At 53.7% G+C, this 20,878-nt stretch overlaps 3 protein-coding genes across 8 annotated transcripts; 1 reads left to right on the forward strand and 2 right to left on the reverse strand.

Annotated features, from left to right (window-relative positions):
• Positions 1-662: 662 nt before the first annotated feature.
• Positions 663-5,951, reverse strand: TIMM17B (translocase of inner mitochondrial membrane 17B). The gene is made up of 6 exons (XM_084869993.1): positions 5,747-5,951; positions 4,838-4,937; positions 3,005-3,068; positions 1,297-1,425; positions 1,099-1,209; positions 663-1,010 (listed from the first exon to the last, which is right to left on the reverse strand). Exons 1-6 carry the CDS (start codon positions 5,770-5,772, stop codon positions 931-933), a joined length of 510 nt encoding a protein of 169 aa, XP_084726119.1. The 5' UTR covers positions 5,773-5,951; the 3' UTR covers positions 663-930.
• A 123-nt stretch (positions 5,952-6,074) lies between these two features.
• PQBP1 (polyglutamine binding protein 1) lies at positions 6,075-10,145 on the forward strand. 3 transcript variants are annotated; one of them, XM_084869992.1, is made up of 8 exons: positions 6,075-6,206; positions 6,503-6,587; positions 7,735-7,788; positions 8,199-8,310; positions 8,524-8,636; positions 9,168-9,509; positions 9,731-9,794; positions 9,933-10,145. In XM_084869992.1, exons 2-8 carry the CDS (start codon positions 6,521-6,523, stop codon positions 10,093-10,095), a joined length of 915 nt encoding a protein of 304 aa, XP_084726118.1. In that variant the 5' UTR covers positions 6,075-6,206; positions 6,503-6,520; the 3' UTR covers positions 10,096-10,145. The 3 variants fall into 3 exon arrangements, with proteins under 3 accessions (XP_084726118.1, XP_084726117.1, XP_084726116.1); XM_084869991.1 differs by lacking the exon at positions 6,075-6,206 and adding an exon at positions 6,225-6,333; XM_084869990.1 differs by lacking the exon at positions 6,075-6,206 and adding an exon at positions 6,254-6,391.
• A 285-nt stretch (positions 10,146-10,430) lies between these two features.
• SLC35A2 (solute carrier family 35 member A2) lies at positions 10,431-20,020 on the reverse strand. Of its 4 annotated transcripts, none has more exons than XM_084869986.1 (5): positions 19,894-20,020; positions 18,085-18,267; positions 13,779-13,930; positions 12,011-12,744; positions 10,431-10,739 (listed from the first exon to the last, which is right to left on the reverse strand). In XM_084869986.1, the coding sequence occupies exons 1-5, from the start codon at positions 19,982-19,984 to the stop codon at positions 10,712-10,714; spliced, it is 1,188 nt and encodes a 395-aa protein (XP_084726112.1). In that variant the 5' UTR covers positions 19,985-20,020; the 3' UTR covers positions 10,431-10,711. The 4 variants fall into 4 exon arrangements, with proteins under 4 accessions (XP_084726112.1, XP_084726115.1, XP_084726114.1 ...); XM_084869989.1 differs by having other exon boundaries at positions 10,564-10,739; positions 12,011-12,154; XM_084869988.1 differs by lacking the exon at positions 10,431-10,739 and adding an exon at positions 10,892-10,967.
• Positions 20,021-20,878: the final 858 nt, after the last annotated feature.

Below are 20,878 nucleotides of genomic sequence, written 5' to 3' on the forward strand. Positions count from 1 at the left end.
ATAGAGGGTCAGACTGCGGACTGGAGGGTCCCAGGTTCGATTCCGGTCAAGGGCATGTGCCTTGGTTGCGGGCACATCCCCAGTAGGGGGTGTGTAGAAGGCAGCTGGTTGATGTTTCTCTCTCATTGATGTTTCTCTCTCTCTCCCTTCCTCTCTGTAAAAAAAAAATCAATAAATATATATTTTTAAAAAGAAAATAAAAACTGGGAGAAAGATACTGACAGCACTGAGCCTCGCAGAGCAGAAGTATCTACGGTGCCTCAGAGGAGACTGAGGCAGGGCGCCTTCTTAAGGAAGCCAGGTCCACGGTGCTGCCATATTGAGGGGGATTGTTCTCACACCAATGGGGTGACTGGTGTCCAGAACGCCAGGGTTCACCGTGGGGTCAGATTTCCCAGACTTGGCAATGGGGCCTGGGAGGGAGGGGTCAGACCCCCCCACCACGCCAGCAACCCTTGTTTCCTCACTTCTTCCCCAAGCCTATTCCTCTACGTACATGATTCATCCCTTGGCTCCCACACATGCTTACTCATGTACCTATTACCATCTCCATTCATCCCCCCTCCTGCTCATTCATCCTCCAGACACCACTGAGGCCCACTCTGTGGGACTCCACAACCCAGGGCTTGTGTCCCTGAAGAGGCGCAGTGAGCACACACACAGGCATTTCACGACTGGCTTTAAATACTCATCAGGGCGAACAGGAAGAGTCTGGGGTAAGGGCTTGTTACATGTATGGGGTGGGGCTGGGGTGCCCGGCGAGAGGGGCAGCTGGGGTGCCCCACCCCGCCCTGGGACAAGGGAACAGAGAGGAGAGGCCCTCTCTGGAGGGTCCCAGGGCCAACGGGGAGCCAGCCCTCCCTTCGAGGTAGATCGTCGGGGAGGAGAACGAAGAGGAGCTCCCGTGATGGTGGTGAGGCGGTCACTTCCTCAGTGGTAGCCGTGATAGCCCGAGGCCGGGGCCCCCTCCTTGGAAGGCAGCTGGCTGGGGTCCTCCAGGAACGGGGGTGCTGGAGAGGGGAGAATCCAGAGGAGGTGAACGGAGGAGGCTAGACAGAGCACTACCCACCTCCCCGACCCGCTCCACTGGGCGCTCACCGTTGCGGAACTGCTGGGCAGTGTAGCGAGTGAGGAGGATACCAACGCCCTCAATGAGGGCCAACAGGATGCCCCCCATCATTGCTGAGCCCACCATGGCCAAGGGGCCGCCTGGAGGAGGAGGGAGGCAGGGAGAGAGGTGAGCGCTGGCAGAACAGGGCGGAAGGGGCAGGAGCCGGGCCGGGCTGGGGCACTCACTGCGGGCAGCCAGCACCGCGCCAGTCAGCGCGCCGCTGGTGATGGAGTTCCAGGGGTCCTCCTTGCCCCGCAGGCGCACCAGGCCACAGTCGATGGTGGAGAACAGGCCCCCCCACACCGCGAAGCTACCTGCGAGGGGATAGAGGCCCGATCAGCGTTCCCCAGAGTCCACGGCTCAGGGACCGACTTCCAAGGCTGAATGCCCCGCAAAGAAAGGGAGACAAGCCCAGGTGCAGACAGACAGCACTCCTAGGGGTCGCCTAAGACCATCGGAAAGGGTAGCAATGTCATCTACTGTTGTTATATATATATATATATATATATATATATATTTTTTTTTTTAAATATATTTTATTGATTTTGTACAGAGAGGAAGGGAGAGAGATAGAGAGTTAGAAACATCGATGAGAGAGAGTCATTGATCAGTTGCCTCTTGCACACCCCCTACTGGGGATATGCCCACAACCAAGGTACATGCCCTTGACCAGAATCGAACCCTTCAGTCCCCAAGCCGACGCTCTATCCATTGAGCTAAACCGGTCCCGGCATACTGTTGTTATATTAAGACTGTTATCCATGCTACACCATGCTTCAAGACAAAATTTCATTTATTTGTAATTAGAAATAAATATTTCACAATATATAATTACCTATGGTTTTTGTGATTAATCACTATGCTTTATGTTCAATTTGTAACAATGAAAATACATCCTGCATATCAGCTACTTATGATTCATAAAAGTAGCAAAATGACAGATACGAAGTAGCAACAAAAATAATTTTATGGCCGGGGGTCACCACAACATGAGGAGCTGTATTAAAGGGTCGCGGCATTAGGAAGGTTGAGAACCAGTCTTAGGGCAGTGGTAGGCAAACTGCGGCTCACAAGCCATATATGGCTCTTTGGCCCCTTGAGTTTTTAGCAAAGGCCAGCTTAGGAGTGCCCTGATTAAGTTAATAACAATGTAGCTACCTATATAGTTTAAGTTTAAAACATTTGGCTCTGAAAAGAAATTTCAATCCTTGTACTGTTGCTATTTGGCTCTGCTGACTGATGAGTTTGCCGACCACTGGCCTAGGGGATACCCCCCACATCTCTCTAATTGTAATCGACACTCCCTCTCCTTCACGGGGAGGTGACAAGTTTATAAGCTCATTTACCTTCTATGTGGCTTTAAACAAACAACTGTGATCTCCATAAGCCACCACGTAGAATGGGAATTCTGCTCTTGGTTTTAGTGAGAAGGAAACAGGTTAGAAAAGCCAGTTAACCATCTGGTAGGTAAAACGTTCACTGAGGCCTTACTGTGTCCTGGGTCCTGATCTAGGTACTGTGGCTTATTTGACTGCTAACATTTTAAATTAGTTAATAGTATTGAAGTGCTTAGCAGAGCAGCTGGCACTCGGTAAATGCTATGTAAGTTACATACATGACAAAATGACGGGGGTGGTCACTGCACTTGTCATCCCCATGTCACAGATGAGGCTGAGGCTGAGCCACTATCCCAAGGCCACACACCAGGAAAGAACCAGGACCTACACTTACACTCCAGAACTCACCCACATTAGACTGCAGGGACACGTCACTCTCCCGGGCAGTCCCGGGCAGAGTTGGGGCTCACGTGCGGACCTCCAACTGGAGGACTAGACCCAAAGCAGCCACCACCGCCAACTCTGCCACCACCGCCCGTGTCCCCGGGCCTCTCACCTCCAATCTGAGGGGCTCGGATCCTCACGGCATTGGCACTACCTCTCAGCCGGTGCCGAATCCCCTGGGGAAAGTGAGATGAGAATCAGAGCAGGCCTGAGGCCGCTGGCAGACAGGGTTTATGGCTTTTCAGAGAAGGGGATTCAGTGGTAGAGATGTGGAGAGGCAGCTAAGAACTAGGGGGCTGGGGAGCACCCCAACACAAGTGTTCTCTTTTAAAAAGCTATTTTTGTTGATTTCAGAGAGGAAGGGAGAGGGAGAAAAACCAAGGATGAGAGTGAATCATGAACTGGCTGCCTCCTGCACACCCCCACTGGAGATCAAGCCTGCAACCCAGGCATGTGCCCTGACTGGGAATGGAACCGCGACCTCCTGGTTTGTAGATTGATGCTCAACCACTGAGCCACACCAGCCGGGCACAACAGAAGTATCAAAGCTGGGCTGAGAAGTTCTCATCCATCTATCCAGTTCACGATTTCTGAGCACCTGGGCCAGGCACCATGCTGTATGCAGCAATAGAGCAGCCTGGTCCCTTCCCTCTCACAGCTCACATTCTCATGAGACAGACCCTGAGCAAGCGAACAGGTAAGCAAGTCAGCTTCAACAGCAATATGCATCCTAGAGGAAACAGGATAGAGAGATGACAGCAGCTGAAGGTAAGAAAAGACCGCTTTAAGGAAGGGCATCTGTGCGGAGACTCCTGAGGATGAGTGGGAGAAACCTGGGTAAAGATCCAGGAGTTAAAGGAGCTGAGGGGATGGGGAGACACATACACTGCAGCGATCTTGGCAAATGGATGGCAAAGTATGACATGTGATTAGATCTCCAGGAGGGGGTGTCAGAGAAAGGGACAGAATTTTTTATAAATTCAAAACATTTTAAAAATATATTTTTATTGATTTCAGAGAGGAATGGAGAGCAAGAGAGAGAAACATCAATGATGAGAGAGAATCATTGATCGGCTGCCTCCTGCATCCCCCCCCCCCACTGGAGATCAAGCCCACAACCCAGGCATGTGCCCTTGACTGGAATCGAACCCGGGACCCTCCAGTCTGCATGCCGACGCTCTATTCACTGAGCCAAATCGGCTAGGGGTAAAAACATTTTCTTAAATTCAAGGTTGTCTTCCATCTGCCAGCTAAACTCTTGTCACTTCCCTCTAGCCAGTTTTGTGACCCAGAATCTGCCTCTAGGTAAAATCTGCCTGGCTCAGCAGACACAGAATTTGGTGATGTGGGTGAAAAATGGGCTCTGTAATAATCTCACAGGGTGATCTGATCATAAATGATAGCTAGAGGTCATGGGGGTAGTCTTGTCTCAGGCCTGTAACTTCCCTAGTAAAAAGGTTATCCTTGCCGTAAGCAAGCTCTGTCCATTGTTTCTGCGCATTTTTTAAACCCCTCAGAGATCACATAATCTTATCTTATAATCCAATCATAGATGTCCCGGCTTTACTTTCTCCCAAGTTCAGGTAATCCTCTCTCTGTTCCCTCCTTAATTCCAAATCTACAAAACCAGAAACCCAAACTGTCATTATGGGAAGCATTTTTCTCAATCCTATTGAGACTTTGCTTCCAGCCATGCCCTTATAGGGCTCAAATCAGCTCTAATGAACCTTTATAAAATCTTCCTACAGCTTTGCACCTTCTTACGTCGACAGCGGTGCCCATTGTCACAGCGCGGCCCTTCACAGAGGTAGGTGCTACAGTTGGGTTGGGGTGAGGGAATGAGGCCATGTTTGCAGTACCCCCAAAACCCCCGACTCTGGAGTCAGGCCTGGCACATGGGAGGCAAGCAGGCAGCAGAATGAGCTGGTGCATGTAACTGACTCACGACAGGGGCATTGCGGAAGCCCTTGATGGCCTGGAAGACTCCGCCACCGATGACTCCCATGGTGAAGGCTCCGCCGCAATCATCCACAATTCGCCATGGGCTGCAAGGGTCAAGGGGAGGATGGGGTTAATGTGAGCCCCCCCCCCCCACGCCATGCCTCAAGGACTCTTTCCTGCTGGGAGAAACCAGTCCTTTGAATGGGAAGTGACATTTCAGATAATAAGATTATTTCTCCCTCCCATTTAAGAATAATAATAATAATAATAAAAGAATAGTGCTTTGCCCTCTCTGCCCCCTCCTTTTGCAGCTAAGGAATCAGCCAACCGCTTTACTGTCAAGGATGAAGTGAACTGATTATGCACTAACAGTTGGCCCCTTTGAAGAGACGCTATAGAAGTGTTAACGGGCTAGTAGTGTCATTAACTGGCTAGTGTTGTCGCCCTTCTCCGAGGCCCGCTCCCCCCCCCCCTCTTAACCTGGCACAACTGGAAAAACCAAGAGCGGGGGGGGGGGGGTGTCCAGCGCCACCTCCTCGCTCACAATAGGCTCAGCTAGGCCCCGCCCCACTCCCCACAGCAACCCGGGGGGGAACACGCGTGGTAGCTAGGGGATTTCCACGCAACCCCGCGCCACCCTGGCGGGGAAGGGTTCGAGCAGCGTCTCCGTTCTAAGAGACACGGCGTCGGAGGACTGGTTCGTCCTGAACCGCACCTCCTCCGGGACCGCGGGGGCCCCTCTTAACGGAACCCGAGTGCGAGGGACGCAGTGGGGGGACGAGAAGAGACGGCGAGGCGTCTCCGGGGTCTGGGCCGCGGCGCCGTGGGGCCCGTGCCCGCCTCCCCCGCCCGCCTCCCGCAGCGGGGCGCGGGGTCGCAGGAACAGCCCCGAGGCCTGTGGCCGTCGCCGTACCAGGGCTCCCGAGCGTACTCCTCCATGGCGCCAGCTGAGTCCCGCTGAGCCCCGGCTTGCCACGCCCCCTCGGGAAACGCGCACAGCCGCCCGGGCTCCCACCAATCCCGGGGCCGCAGCTGGGTGGCTACGTCCTACGTCAGGCAAGCGGCGCGCTCTCATTGGCTGCCCGGATGTGTCATTTTTTTTTTTTCCGCAGCCTGAGCTTCGCCCCGTTCATTTCCAGCCTTGGGGAGAGACGGTCTGGCTCTGCGCTTTGGGAGGAGACAGTCGCGTGATCCCGGACACTCCAGCGGCGACCACCTTGACGCCGACGGTCCGACAGCTTGCCACTACCCGCGCGGCTCCATTGGTAGCGTCGAGGGACGTGCACACTTGGAAGCCGGAGGCGGTGCACCCCTGTGCACCTCCATCCGAGCTCTTTGGTTCCGCCCACCCGGCAGTCAGTGGGGGACGTAAGGTGAGACCATTTCTGAGGCGCGGGGGAGGCGCGTTCGACCCCTGCGGCGATGGGCGGGCCCTGGGCCTAGGAGAGGAACTGGATTCTGGAGCACGGGGCCTGCAAGGGAGGGCTGCTGAGAGTTTTGGTAATATTGTAACCTTTCTCTTCCACCTTTGAGCTCAGTTTCGTCTGCCCAGCTACTGGTGAGGTGTGGGGGGTCCAGATGAGCACACAGTGGGGCGGGGGGTGCATGCTTATTGCATCGATTCATCTTTTCTTGGGAGCTGGTTTTTAGTTTGTCCATCCATCCCCAGATCTGCCTGCGGATCGCTATGCCGCTGCCCGTTGCTCTGCAGACCCGCTTGGCGAAGAGAGGCATCCTCAAGCATCTCGACCCCGGTAAGAACGCTCAGTGCCCATGGCCCTACCATGTGCCCGGCTTGACAGGCACTTACTTTGTTGTTGATACTATCCCCTTGTATGCTACGTTGGGCCTACTGTGCATTAGGCAGCGGGGTGGCAGGCATTTTTTTGTTAACAATACGGATTCCTGACACCCATTCCTACTAGGTGCCAAGGTTGGGGTGGGGGTGGGAACCGGGCAAGATAGGCATTTCATCCTGATACCTATTTGGGCCTACTGTATGCCGGATTCAGTGCATCCATGGAAGTGGTTACAGAGTAATAGGATAGCAGTGTCCTGTACCTAAAGGACAGTGGCAAGATGCTGATCCTTTGTGTTTTACCATAATAATATTTTTTCAGACCTACTGTGGTACCAGGCACTACGCTGGTGGTATATTGGTTATTGCTCACCATATGAATATGTGTTTTGGGTGTACTAAGTGCTTGGATACACATTATGTTAACTCTGTTCGGTGCCAGGCCCTGTGCAGAAAATTTTTTTTCTGATGGTATATACCTTATTAACAATACTGATGATCATAGCTGACCTCCAGCGACAGGCACTATGCTATTGCTGAAATACACATTTAATTATTATATCCACAACTGAAGTCCATGACAGGCCTACTGAGGGCCTAATAGACCTTTTTTTATTCTACTGATGTTAGCTGAATAAACATCAGGCCTCGGGAAACTGAATGGACTCAGAGCAGTATTTGAATAAATCCCTTAAATTCTTGCTGCTAAAAATGTCAGAAATCCTCCACTTCCCAAGCTTGGGAGCGGAATACATTTGGACATTTTTAGAGAAACTTGTTGCTGTTTAAACTCATTTTATCCAAGTGGATTTTGGTAGTGTGCTACAGTGTATTCACTGGAGCTCAGGAACCGAAAGGATGTGGATAAATCCCTACCTAAACTCTGAAGCCAGAGGCTTGGGTAACAGTGTATCTTCTGTCAGGGGTGGGGAACGTCTGGCCCGCGGGCCATATAAGAGCCGTGAAATCCTTTGGTCTGGCCCTGCGAAGCATTAGGTGTGAGTTAATGAAATGTTTGACCAAATATAGCAAGCTAATTTTTAAGTTGATAATTTTGTGTGGCCCGTGAATGATGTTATAAATATCCAAATGGCCCTTGGTAGGAAAAAGGTTCCCCACCCCCGTCTTATCTGAACCCAGGAACAGGACAGATTTAGGTACGTACATGTTTTGGTAAGTTCTCTATTTATTTATTAATTTTTTATTTGTTTGTTTATTGTTTTCAAACTCTTTAAGAGAACGTTTATTTGGAAAAACCATAGCGGTAGACGTAATTGATTGAGGCAATGGACGCAGGAAGGGTCCTTGGAGCTTGGGAGTGTGGAAGGTGATGGCCGTGCGTGATGAATGCCCCTGGGGGAAAGGGGAGGGGACGGGAAAGGCGCCGGCGGGAAAGAGAGCTCCAGGTTCGCTATGTAGATGCTAGGACTTGGGTTGTGAGTGCCGTGGCCGGGGCGATCTGGCACACGCACATGTGTCCGTGTGAATGTGAGCGTCTCTCCAGGCCCACACTGTAGGAGGAGGAGCCCCGATACTTACTGCTCTCCTCCTCTGCCTGTTCTGGCAGAACCAGAGGAAGAGATTATTGCTGAGGACTACGATGATGATCCCGTGGACTATGAGGCCACTCGCTTGGAGGGCCTGCCACCCAGCTGGTACAAGGTGTTTGACCCGTCCTGGTAAGCCTGGGGACCTTCGGGGGGGTGGGGAAGATAACGTCTGACTTTGCCCCTCCTGTGCTGCCCTTGGCCTTGGGGAGATGGGGGACAGAAGGGAAGGGGTCTGGAGGGTCCTGACATGGGGTAGGTGTAGGTAGAGATTGGGAAGCAGCGGAGGCTACAAGGGGAGGGCATCTATGCTGACACTTCTTCCCCCTTCCCACCGCCCTGCAGCGGGCTCCCTTACTACTGGAATGTGGACACGGACCTGGTCTCCTGGCTCTCCCCCCACGACTCCAACTCCGTCGTTACCAAAGCGGCTAAGAAGCCCAGGAACAGCAATCCGGGTGAGTTGGTGGGCCCCAGGGTGTCTCAAGCACTTCCAGAATTTCTCAGAAAGGGCTCCCTGAATGCTAGTGGGTTCAGGAGGGACAGGGGAGACAGGCCAACACAGCCCCAGGTGTCAGAGAGATTGGCAAAGGAATCACCTCCTGGGTTCTGATTATTTTAGTGATGTCAGAGAGGAAGAGAGATGGAGAGAGAGATAGAAACAACAATGATGAAAGAGAATCATTGATCGGCTGCCTCCTGCATGCTCCCCACTGCAGATCAAGGCTACAGCCTGGGCATGTGTCCTGATTCAGAATTGAATTGTGACCTTCTGGCTCATAGATCGATGCTTGACCACTGAACCACACTGGTTGGGCCTAAATGCCCTATAATTCTTCCAAGAATGTTCTCTTATCCCAGTCCTCCTCCCTACTTTGGTTTTGAGTCTTCAAGTCTTGGGACTATAGACTGATATGGACAGGTGCATGTGGCAATCTGGCCAGGGCCAGCACAGGAAGAAGGTCACCTCAAGGCTTTTGTGTCCCCAGATGCTGCTGAGGAGAAGTCGGAGCGGAGCCATGAGAAGTCGGAGCGGAGCCACGAGAAGTCGGACCGCGGCCACGAGAAGTCTGAAAGGAGCCACGAGAAGTCTGAGAGGGGCCACGAGAAGTCTGACAGAGACCGAGAACGTGGCTATGAAAAGGTGGAGAGAGAGAGAGAGCGGGACAGGGACCGGGACAGGGATCGGGACAGGGACCGTGACCGGGATCGTGACCGGGAACGGGACCGTGACCGTGACCGTGGGTACGACAAGGCGGACAGAGAAGAGGCCAAAGAACGGCGCCACCATCGCCGGGAAGAGCTGGCTCCCTATCCCAAGAGCAAGAAGGGTAAGCTGAGCAGGGCTGGGCCTGGGGAAGGCTGCAGGCACAGGGGTACAGAAGCCCTCACTTCCCGTTATGCAAGTTGCCCGAATCGGGGGATGGGGTGGGGAAAGGCGCTGCAGCCATGGCAGCTGGGACTTCATCTGTTCTTGCAATGGGGGAAGCTCAGTGACCAGAGGTCCTTTGTGCCCCCATTGAAGACCTTGTTCTGCCACCTCCTTCCACAGCGTCAAGCCGGAAGGATGAGGAGTTAGACCCAATGGACCCCAGCGCATACTCCGATGCACCCCGGTAAGTGACATGGATTCCCCACACTTCCTTTCTGCCTCCCCATCCCCCTCCCTGACTCACCGGTTATTTGGGAGGAGGGGGTTGCCTGCCACCTCCCACACTCCCACCCGCCTGGCTTGACCATCTCATCACCCCCAGGGGCACCTGGTCTACCGGACTCCCCAAGCGGAACGAGGCGAAGACGGGGGCAGACACGACGGCTGCCGGGCCCCTGTTCCAGCAGCGTCCCTACCCGTCCCCAGGGGCTGTGCTCCGGGCCAACGCCGAGGCTTCCCGAACCAAGCCGCAGCCCCAGGAATGAACCGAACCCTCGTGGTTTTTTTAATAAAAGCTTTCCGTGGCTCCAACCCACCAGGCTGGTGTGCTTTCCTTCTTTTGCGATTTTGAGGCTTCCCAACCCAAACTCATTTTATCCAAAGCGACTTTGGTAGTGTGCTAGCTACAGTGTACTCCTGGAGCTCAGGAACCGAAAGGATGTGGATAAATCCCTACCTAAACTCTGAAGCCGAATAGGCTTGGGTAACAGTGTAGCTTCTATCAGGGGTGGGGAACGTCTGGCCCTCGGGCCATATAAGAGCCGTGAAATCCTTTGGTCTGGCCCTGCCAAGGCATTAGGAGTGAGTGAATGAAATGTTTGATGCAAAACAGTTTATTTGCAAAAACTCTCCTAAGAAATACTGTGGGCGTGGCACGGGCATATGGGGACAGCAGGGACTAGAGGCTGAGGTGGTTCCTAGCTGGACCCTCCTTATCAGACAGTTTAGGTGTATCAGCCCTGTGTGGGGGTGGGGGCAGCGGGGACAGGGGCCATCAGTGTCCCGACTCCCCCCAGCCCTAATACTGATCATAGTTTGGTCCTGGCTGTGCCAGGGCAAGAAGGGAGGACGAAGCCAGGCCAGTGTCTTCAGTCCCAGCAGCTACGAACCCTTCACCTTGGTGAGCAACCTGTGGTGGGAACGGGGAGGAAAGAAAAACAGAAAGCTGGGGTGGGCTGGCAGGCAGACATCCCGAGCAAGCGAGGGTGGCAGCAATGAGGCGGGTCATTCTGCGGTTAGTAACAGAGCCCATGTGTAGAGAGAGCAGGTCCCCTGGGTCAGAAAGCTACACGTGGACTAAATAAATACAACATCTTTATTTGGCATTAGGTATCCTGACATTGGTTCATTACAGTTCCTTAGAAAACAAAAAAAAAATCAGAACAAGTTAATCAAAAATAAAGGTCCAACGGCCCTATTTACACATAGCAAAGAGCCCAGGCATCTCCCAAGCGTGTGCATGGGCACAGACACACCCCCGCACACATACGTACATACATACACACACACACATACCCGGGAGACAGTTAAGGGGTTAATAAGCTTTGAGGAGCGCATGGGGCAAGTTCCATGTTTCAGCAACTTGAAGACACACACACACCCCGACACACACCCATGAGTGAAGGCTGCCTCATTCAGCCAGTGGGGTAGCCAGGAGGATGGTTGGCAGCTTTATTTTGTTCTCTCCGAAAAGAACCCTGCATCTGGCAATGGACCGTCTTCCTTCGATTCAGTCCCTTCAGGGACCTCCCTCCCTGCTTTGCCCAGACCCTGGATCATCGATGATCTGATTACACCAATCCCCAAACCACTAAAAAAACCACGAAGTCCCAATTTCTGGACCAGGCTGATGCAAGACCTCAGCTCGCCCCCAACCTCTCCCAGGGGGTCTCGGTGTCAGGGCTGCAGAAAGAGCTGCTAACAGGATCCAGGTTGGCGGTGCAGGAGAGCAGGCCTGGCGTTAAGGGAAAGGAGCCGCCACGGGCAGGCATCAGTCATTATTAAAGGGCTGTAGGGTTTTTGTCCAATTTGTCCTTACAAAGGTAGAGGGACGCCTGGAAGCGACCCTCCCAGGCATGAGACGGGACATTTCTGGCTGAAGGAGGGAGGCGGATAAAAAGACCTTACATGACAACACCCTCCCCAACCTGGCCCTCCGAGGGGTTAGGCCGGGACAGGGAGGTGGCTCTAAACACCCCTCCATGGGAGGGGGGGGGTCAGCAGACTAGGAAGGCTTCATGGAATGCCCGCCCAGCCCCGAGCCCCTCCCAGAGTCTCAAGGACCCGGGATAAGAGACCTCACACCCCCGAGGGGCCAGGCCCCGGGGGTGACCTGGGGTCTTGCAGGATGCCCCACTCCCACCTCCCTCCCCCTCCCTGGCTCACTTCACCAGCACTGACTTGGGCAGAAAGGGCTCCGTGCTGGGGTCTCCGCGGTGGGCAGACAGCGGCGGCGGCGGCTGCCCCGGAGGCTGCTGGTGGGTGCAGGGCCCAGAGGCCAAGGCGGCGGCGGGGGCTATGGCTTTGGCGGCCCCTCGGGGGAGGCTGTAGAGGTAGACGGCGCCGATGACCAGCCCGGCGCCCAGGGCGAACAGCGGGTCCACGTGGAAGCCAAAGAGGCGGATGGAGGCCACGGTGGACAGCACGATGGACAGGGAGGTGGCGAAGCCCTTGAGGATGTTGTCGGCGTACTTGACGACCACGGCCACCAGCAGCCCGCCGAAGGCCTGGTTGAGCACCACGCCCCAGACGGCGGGCGTGTAGCCGAAGAAGAAGCCCCGATGGGCCACGGCCGCGCCCTCGGCCCACCACAGCCCCAGCAGGCCCAGCAGCGTGCCGAAGAGGCCCAGCTGCAGGTTGCGCAGCCACACGGAGCCCGAGCTGCCCTTGAGGATCTTCTCGAAGTACACCCCCGCGAAGCCCGAGGACAGGCAGGAGGCCACGACGGCTGCCAGGCCCACCCCGGGGTTCTGGTCCAGCGGCCGCGGGCCCCCGCCGCCGGCTTGCTGGGCTTGCACGATGGCCACGCCGGTGAAGAGGAGCAGCAGGGAGACCCACTGCAGCCGGGAGAGGCTGCGGTTCAGCATGAGCACGGAGAACACGGCGGTGGTGAGGATCTTGAGCTGGTACGTGACCTGCGAGTGGCATATGGAGGTGCTGAGGGCTACTGCCGGCCCCGCCCCCCCACGTGTGTACACGGGGGACAGTTACAGCTCAATGGCTCCGAGGTCCCTCCCAGAAGGTACACAGGAGGCTGACTGCGCAATAAGTCCCCGGCCACACCCCGGCCCGCACCCCAGCTCCGTTTCCTGGCTGGGTAATGAGGGAGAAAGCGCCTGCCCGGTCTGAGCCCTGACACCTGCTGTCAGGTACGGCTGGCGTGCGTCACACGCCTCACACAGAAAGGAGTGAATGAATGAATGGTAGACAGCATGCTGAGGGAGGTCTTGAGCAATACCTGTCAATACAAACGAGTCCGCCACACAATATTAGTACATCATGTGCCGGGTGTGGGTGTAAGCACTTCATGTGAATTCATTCATTCAATCCTCATGTATGAAGTGCGTGCTACTGCAATGTCTAATGTAAAGATGAGGAAACTGCCCTAGCCAGTGTGGCTCAGTGGATAGAGCATCATCCTGCGGACGGAAGGGTCCCAGGTTCCATTCCGGGAGGGCACATGCCCGGGTTGCAGGCTCGATTCCCAGTTAGGGGGCATGCAGGAGGCAGCCGATCAATGATTCTCTCTCATCATTGATGTTTCTGTCTTTCCCTCTCTCTTCCTCTCTGAAACCAATAAAAACGGGTATTCAAAAAATAAAGATGGGCAAGCTAAGGACTGGGGATTTTAAGGGACCCACCCAATGCCACACATCACACAGCTAGAAAAACGAGCTGGGATTTGAACCCGGAAGGCCTGGCCCCTGAATCCAGGCTCCTGAACCATTTCCTGAAAAACAGCCAGAAGCTTCTCTCTCACCAACCGAGGGCTTTTCCGGGCTGGGTGCTACACCTTCTAAACATCCCAGCATCCCAGGGAGGAGGAAACAGAAGTGAAGGGAGTGGCCCGGATATTCCAAAGGTGATAAGAGATCCAGCTTCCTGCAGCCCCACCCTCACCCCACCCCACCCAGCCAGTTCTTCTGAGCCATGCGGGCTTGGGGCTCACCTGGAAGGTGGCAGCTGGCAGGTTGGAGATGGCCACGTACTGGAGGTTATTCTGCAGGGTGTAGATGAGAGAGGGCACGGCAAGCTTGAACGTGTCCACGTACTGCACCAGGACAGCCTCGTGGAGGAAGAGGAGCAGATGCTTCACGTTACCTTGGCAGGTGGAGGAGAGCCTTTTAGCACCGACTACCGAAGGCAGGGACCCTCTGCGCGCTGGGACTAGGCCTGGTCCCGTGTCTCCCCTTGACCCCGCCTCCCCGAGGACTAGACTGAGTCTGTGCTCTCAGTTCCCCCACAGAAGAAGCACGTGCCCAGGCGGCCGTTCGGATACTTGGTTGGATAAACACAGCGGTCCATTACCGCTGGCCGTAACGCTGTGTCTGAGAAACCCAGGCCATACCTCCCTCCTCCTAAGCCTACCTCCCTGGCGCAAAGCCCCACTCCGGGCAAGTGCTCCGTACACATGTGTACACATGTGCACACATGTGCACAGTGAACTCATCAGCATTAAGTAGGGTAGTGGGAAGCAGAAGTGGAAGGCTGTTTACCAAACAGGGATGATTTGACAATCCACTAGTGGGCTTACCCTAGCTCCTAACTGGCCTGCAAGCTGCCCAGGGGTCAGCTTACTGGTCTCCCACTTGGCTGCATCTTTCTGTCGGCCCTACACACACCAAGCAGCTACCCCGGACACATGGAAATATGCACGCTTGACTGTTAAGCAGGAAAGTGTGGTTGGGACTGCGCCAATCAGTCAGTAGGAATATTTTCCTATATAACAAGGCCTTTGCGAAGCTCGTCCCACTGTTTTTGCAGCTCAGTGGCACTCCGCAGGGAAAACCAGCCTCTACATAAGATCTTCACGGGACCTGGCGGTGCTCACTCCCATTCCATCCTTGCCTTCCATGGCATTAACCCCAGGAGTGATTATCAATGTCTCACCCTTTTCCCACATTTCCTGGGCCCAGGTGTTTGGGTGTTGGAAAATTTCCAGGTGTTGCCGAAACCGGTTTGGCTCAGTGGATAGAGCGTCGGCCTGCGGACTGAAAGGTCCCAGGTTCGATTCCGGTCAAGGGCATGTTCCTTGGTTGCGGGCACATCCCGGTAGGGGGTGTGCAGGAGGCAGCTGGTCGATGATTCTCTCTCATCGATGTTTCTAACTCTCTATCCCTCTCTCTTCCTCTGTAATATATTAAAAAAAAAATTTCCAGGTGTTAGCAAGGTCACGTGGTCAAAATACTGTATACTTCGTATAACACAACCCACACACCACAATCAAGCACATTCCTAGTCCCACCACATGAGAAAAAGAAAAACACACCAATATGTCAATAGCCCCACATCAGGTCAGGCCCAGCTTTACCACCAAGTTCAGAGAAAAGAAAAGTGGGGAAGCCGTAACCAGTGTTGCTCAGTGGATAGAGCGTTGGCCCATGAACTGAAGGGTCCCAGGTTCAATTCTGGTCAAGGGCATGTATCTTGGTTGTGGGCACATCTCCAGTGAGGGGGGAGGTACAGGAGGCAGCTGATCGATGTTTCTCTCTCATCGATGTTTCTAACTCTCTATCCCTCTTCCTTCCTCTCTGTAAAAAAATCAATAAAATATATTTAAAAGAAAAGTGGGGTGTGTGTGTGAAACTGAGGTAAGAGATGGGAGCCTAGGCCTGAGACTGCAGCTATTTGTTTCTCCCCATCTAACGGACCAGCCCCTGAGGGGAAGGTGCGAGTCTGTGCTTCTGACACTCCACCTCCACGGCCACAGCAAAGCCCGCCACGCAGAGTTTGCTAGAAAGTGTCTGAGAATCAATCAAGAGCAGCGCAGGGAGGCCCCTAAACTGCTGTCCCCTAGGGCCCCGGAGCTAAAGAAGTGCGTAAGAAGGGCTTGTTCGATGTAAGTGCTGAGGGCAGAGCCACGTGCAAGGCCTTTAGAGAGCAATGACTTGACAACATTGGAAAGCAGCAGGCCTTCAGGGGTGTGTAAATGAGGAGGTAAAGCTGCCTTATAGGAATCACAGAGGACAGAAGAACATGTGAAATACAGAGGACAGAACTACTGCGAGGCAGTCAGCAAAATCTAGGTTACCTGAAGTCTACAAGACAAATGACCTGGTTTCTTCAACAAATTAATGAGAGAGAGAGAGAGAGAGAGAGAGAGAGAGAGAGAGAGAGAGAGAGAGAGAGAGAATTGGAGGGAAATCTAGAGCTTAACCAACTCAGAAGACATTAACCAAGTACAAGTCACTGATCTTGATGTAAACTTGACTCAAACACTCCTACAGAAAACAGACTGACAGCTGTCAGAGGGGAGGGTGGTGGGCAGCTGGGTGAAAAGGGTGAAGGATTAATAAAAAACAAACAAACAAATAAAAACACTGTCTAAACAAACAATAGTATGGTGATTACCAGAGAGAAAGGGGTGGGGTGGGGAGAGGTTGGAGATGGTAAAGGGGGGAAAATGGTGATGGAAAGAGACTTGACTTGGGGTGGTGAATAGACAATATACAGATGATGTAATACAGAATTGCTGTACCCCTTAAACCTATATAATTTTATTAACCAATGTCACCCCAATAAATTCAACAAAAAAACCTGACTCAAATACATTTTTTAAAATGTTTATGCCGGTCCCAGGTTCGATTCCGGTCAAGGGCATGTACCTTGGTTGCGGGCACATCCCCAGTAGGGGATGTGCAGGAGGCAGCTGGTTGGTGTTTCTCTCTCATCGATGTTTCTAACTCTCTGTCCCTCTCAATTCCTCTCTGTGTAAAATCAATAAAATATATTTTAAAAAATAAAAATAAAAAAATAAAATGTTTATGCCGAGACCGGTTTGGCTCAATGGATAGAGCATCGGCTTGGGGACTGAAGGGTCCCGGGTTCGATTCCGGTCAAGGGCATGTACCTTGGTTGCGGGCATATCCCCAGTAGGGGGTGTGCAAAAGGCAGCTGATCGATGACTCTCTCTCATCGACGTTTCTCTCTATCTCTCTCCCTTCCTCTCTGTACAAAATCAATAAAATATATTAAAAAAAATGTTTATGACGCCCTAGCTGGTTTGGCTCAGTGGATAGAGCATCAGCCTGTGGACTGAAGGGTTCCGGGTTTGATTCCAGTCAAGGGCACATGCCTGGGTTGTGGGTTCGAGCCCCAGTGTGGGGCATGCAGGAGGCAGCCGATCCATGATTCTCTCTCATCACTGATGTTTCTATCTCTCCCTCCCTTCCTCTCTGAAATCAACAAAAAGCATATTTAAAAAAAAAATACTTCATGTGGGACATAGGGCAGGCCCTCAACTAAGTTTTCTTTGTTATTGTGTTATAACTATTGAAGTGCCTATGAATTTAACTCATTTCTATCTATTAGCCTGTGGTAAAACTGGTTTCATTATACATTATTTCATTTAAAGTCGCTGAACCTACTGATGACGTTAAGTGAGGAGTTACTGTAGTTCAATATAATAAGGTGAGGGCATAGGTAGGCAGACATATAGATTGGCAGTGAGGGGATAATCATTGACGCTGGTTGTTTTTTTGTTTTGTTTTTTTATTGACCCTCACCTGAGGATATTGTCTCATTGATTTTTAGAGAGAGTGGAAGGGAGAGGGAGAGACAGAGAAACATCAATGTGAGGGAGACACATTGATTGGTTGCCTCCCGGGGATGGAGCCTGCAACTGAGGTACATGCCCTTGACCGGAATCAAACCTGGGACCCTTCAATCCGAGGGCCGATGCTCTCTATCCACTGAGCCAAACCGGCTAGGGCTCACTGACACTGTTTAATGTCAGAGTGGCTATCAGTTGATAATTGTTGAATTTGGGTGATGGGTACATGGATATTTTCCTATTTCATCATTCTCTCTGATCATGTGTTTGAAGCTCCTCATAAGAAAAAGTGAAAGAAGCCGAAACCGGGTTGGCTCAGTGAATAGAGCATCGGCCTGCAGACTGAAAGCTTCCAGGTTCGATTCAGGTCAAGGGCACTTACCTTGGTTGTGGGCACATCCCTAGTGGGGAGTGTGCAGGAGGCAACTAATCAATGTTTCTCTCTCATGGATGTTTCTAACTCTCTCTCCCTTCCTCTCTGTAAAAAATTAGTAAAATATATATTTTTTAAAAGGGACTACTCATAGCTGGAGGAACAAGGCAGCTTGGCTGCACTTACACACTTTCCAGGCAGTTCTACAGACTCAGAGATATCACCCCAGCAAACCTTCCATGTGGGTGTAGATCTACACACACACATACACACACCCACACGCAGAATCCTCCCGGATGACTCCAGGACAACCCCCTCCATGGCTCATACCCCTCTTCTGTGCGAAGAGTAGCAGCAGGCAGGTGAGACCTTTGAGCACCTCGGCCATGACCACTGCGGTGGTGGCAAAGAAGCGGTCTCCAGGCAGCGTGCGGGTGTAGCGGATGCTGAGGATGAGGGAGGCGTTCTGGACCACCAGCACGGCCAGGGATATGTATTTGAGGCGCCGGTGAGCTGTGGGGAACGGAAGGAGCAAAGGTGAAGACGGTGCCAGAGGCTGCTAGGGGCAAAGCCCTACCACCACCCTCTCTTCCCCCCTTTCAACCAGGATCCTCCTGCCCACCACTGCTTTCTCCTCCCTCTGCCTCATCCTAACCCGATGAGGGCCACAGGAAGAAGATCCAGAAAGGTAGAAGCGAGCCGGGCCCATTCCCAGAACCCTTCTGGGGGTGTTAGGAAATGGCCAGGGCAGGCCCTGGACACCCCGCTTCCCCTGAGTGAGAAGCAACTCTCTCCCATCTAGCAACTACATTGTCAACTAACTCTCCACATTTATTGAGTGCCTGCTGTGTGCCTATCAGGGGCTAAGGGATTTATATGGATTACAACAGACCCCAATGGTGCTCTGAACTCTGAAGGAGCTATAAGAATTCCCATTTTATGGATGAGCTAACTGAAGATTACTATAGAATGTTGCTTCTATTTAATGAGGGGATGTTCCATGTAAAGAATGATAGCCCTAGCCGGTTTGGCTCAGTGGATAGAGCATCGGCCTGTGGCCTTCGGACTCAAGGGTCCCGGGTTTGATTCAAGGGCATGTACCTTGGTGGCGGGCACATCCCCAGTGGGGGGTGTGCAGGAGGCAGCTGATCGATGTTTCTCTCTCATCGACGTTTCTAACTCTCTATCCCTCTTTTCTTCTCTGTAGGAAAATTAATAATATATATATATTTTTAAAAAGAATGATTCTCTGATCCAGGGAAGGAGAGCAGTGTAGACAGCAGGTTCACTCCCTAAGAGACAGCCTTTCTCCCACCCTCTGAATGGTCGCTCCAGCCCCTCCCTCCTATGAGAACAGATTCTTTCGGACCCCAAATCATCTAACAAATCAGATAGGATTTCCACACTGTCCCAAGGATTGAGCCCCACATAATCAAGGATCACTTCACCAGAAATGGTCTGGTTCCTTGAACGCTATAAGGAAATGTCCCTTCCCTCCCCACGGCCCAGCCCTCCAACCACTGCATTCCTCTACCTCCAGCCCAGAACGAGGCCTTGTTCCACTCACACAATGAACAATCCTGGCTGCGAGGGAGAGCCTGGCACCCTCAGAGCGTCCCTTCTCTGCCACACGAGGAAGGCCTGCCCCCCCTTCACTCCAACATATAACCCTCCATCGGGAGGGGACCCACAGATGGCCTGCTCCATCCCCAAAATGGACTCTGAATCCCATAAGGACCTGCCCCACCCAACTCACAACAGCCCCTTCCCGTTCTGGGGAAGAACCAACCCCCAGAAGAGCCTGTCCCTTCCAGAAAGAAAGCGCTCTCCCGCCCTCGGAGGGGTCTCTCCTCCATGGACCCCCTCACACCCTCAGAAGGGCCTTAGCCTCCCCACGAGGACACAGCCCCCTGGCCTCGGACAGCCCCTCCGCTCCCATGCAGAAGAGACGCCCCTGGCCCCGCTGGGGGCTGATTCCTCCCGCCCCCCAGCACCCTCCCGATGGTCTGCTCCTGCTCCCCTCCCCGCCCAGCCTCACCCCGCTGCACACTCCGGTCGGTGCATAGGGGATGCTCCCTCTCGCTTCAGGCAAGCGCCTCCCTGACATCCCCCCGCGATCCGGCCCCCGCCCCGCCTCACCCGCACTCATGGTCCCGGGCTCCAGCGCCCCCGCGGAGACCACCCCCGGCCCGGCCGCCGCGGAGGAACAGCCAGACCCGACCGCTGCCATGTTGGCATCTGCCTGGCCCGTCCCCTCGGCAACAGCGGGCCACTTCCGTGTCTGTCACTTCCGCTTCCGGGCCCCCAGGGTGAGCCGGGGCGAGGGCAGGGCCGGCGGAGCGGGGGCTTTCCCTGTCGGGTCCCGATCGCCCGGTGTTGAAGCCTCGGGACTCGGATTCCACGTGGTGCCGGGGAGATCGCGCGGGGGCCAGCTCGCCCCCCTTCTCCATGGATCCCGCTCCCCGGATCGCCCGCCCGCCCCGACCCCGCGGCTCCTTGGCCCGGCTGCCCGCTCCCGTCCCGGTTCTTCATTGGCATGGTCTTCGGCTGGCACCGCGCCTCCCAAACCCAAACCCGGTCTTTCCTGGTTGGACTGGTTTCCCTTTCCCCTCGCCAAGAGAGGACCCACCCCCTGTGCTCCTTCGGGCTTTTTGGAAGCAAGATGATGTTTGGGGAGGCGGGCAGGTGCAGGCAGCCAGGTGATCTAACCAGGGCAGCTTAGAATTAGGATATGCCAGGGAGAAGGCACAGGGGAATTTAATGGAGCCAGAGAAGGAGGGAAAGGAAGCCAACATCGAGATGGAAAAGGAACCAAGTGGACTGGTTAGCCTGCAGGCGAGAGGCTTACGAGTTAGCTTTTGAAAGCAGGGAAAGAGAGGTACAGCGGGGGTGGGGACAAGTGAAAATAAGAGTCCAGAATTAAGGGACAGAGATGAGCACTTCCGGGTCAAAGGGAGAGGCGAAAAGATAACGGCCAAACAGGTGTTAGAAATCAAGGGCTGGTGAGGTCCCTCTGCCCTCAAACCCAGCCCGCCCTCATCCGATCCCGCAAAGGGTTTTGCTTTCCCATGAGATTGGATTGGAGGGAAGCCATTTTCCCTGCCCATTAGCTAGCCACCTTCCA

The sequence above is a fragment of the Pipistrellus hanaki genome, assembly GCF_964339955.1.
Source record: "Pipistrellus hanaki genome assembly, chromosome: X".
Taxonomy (NCBI): Eukaryota; Metazoa; Chordata; class Mammalia; order Chiroptera; family Vespertilionidae; genus Pipistrellus; species Pipistrellus hanaki.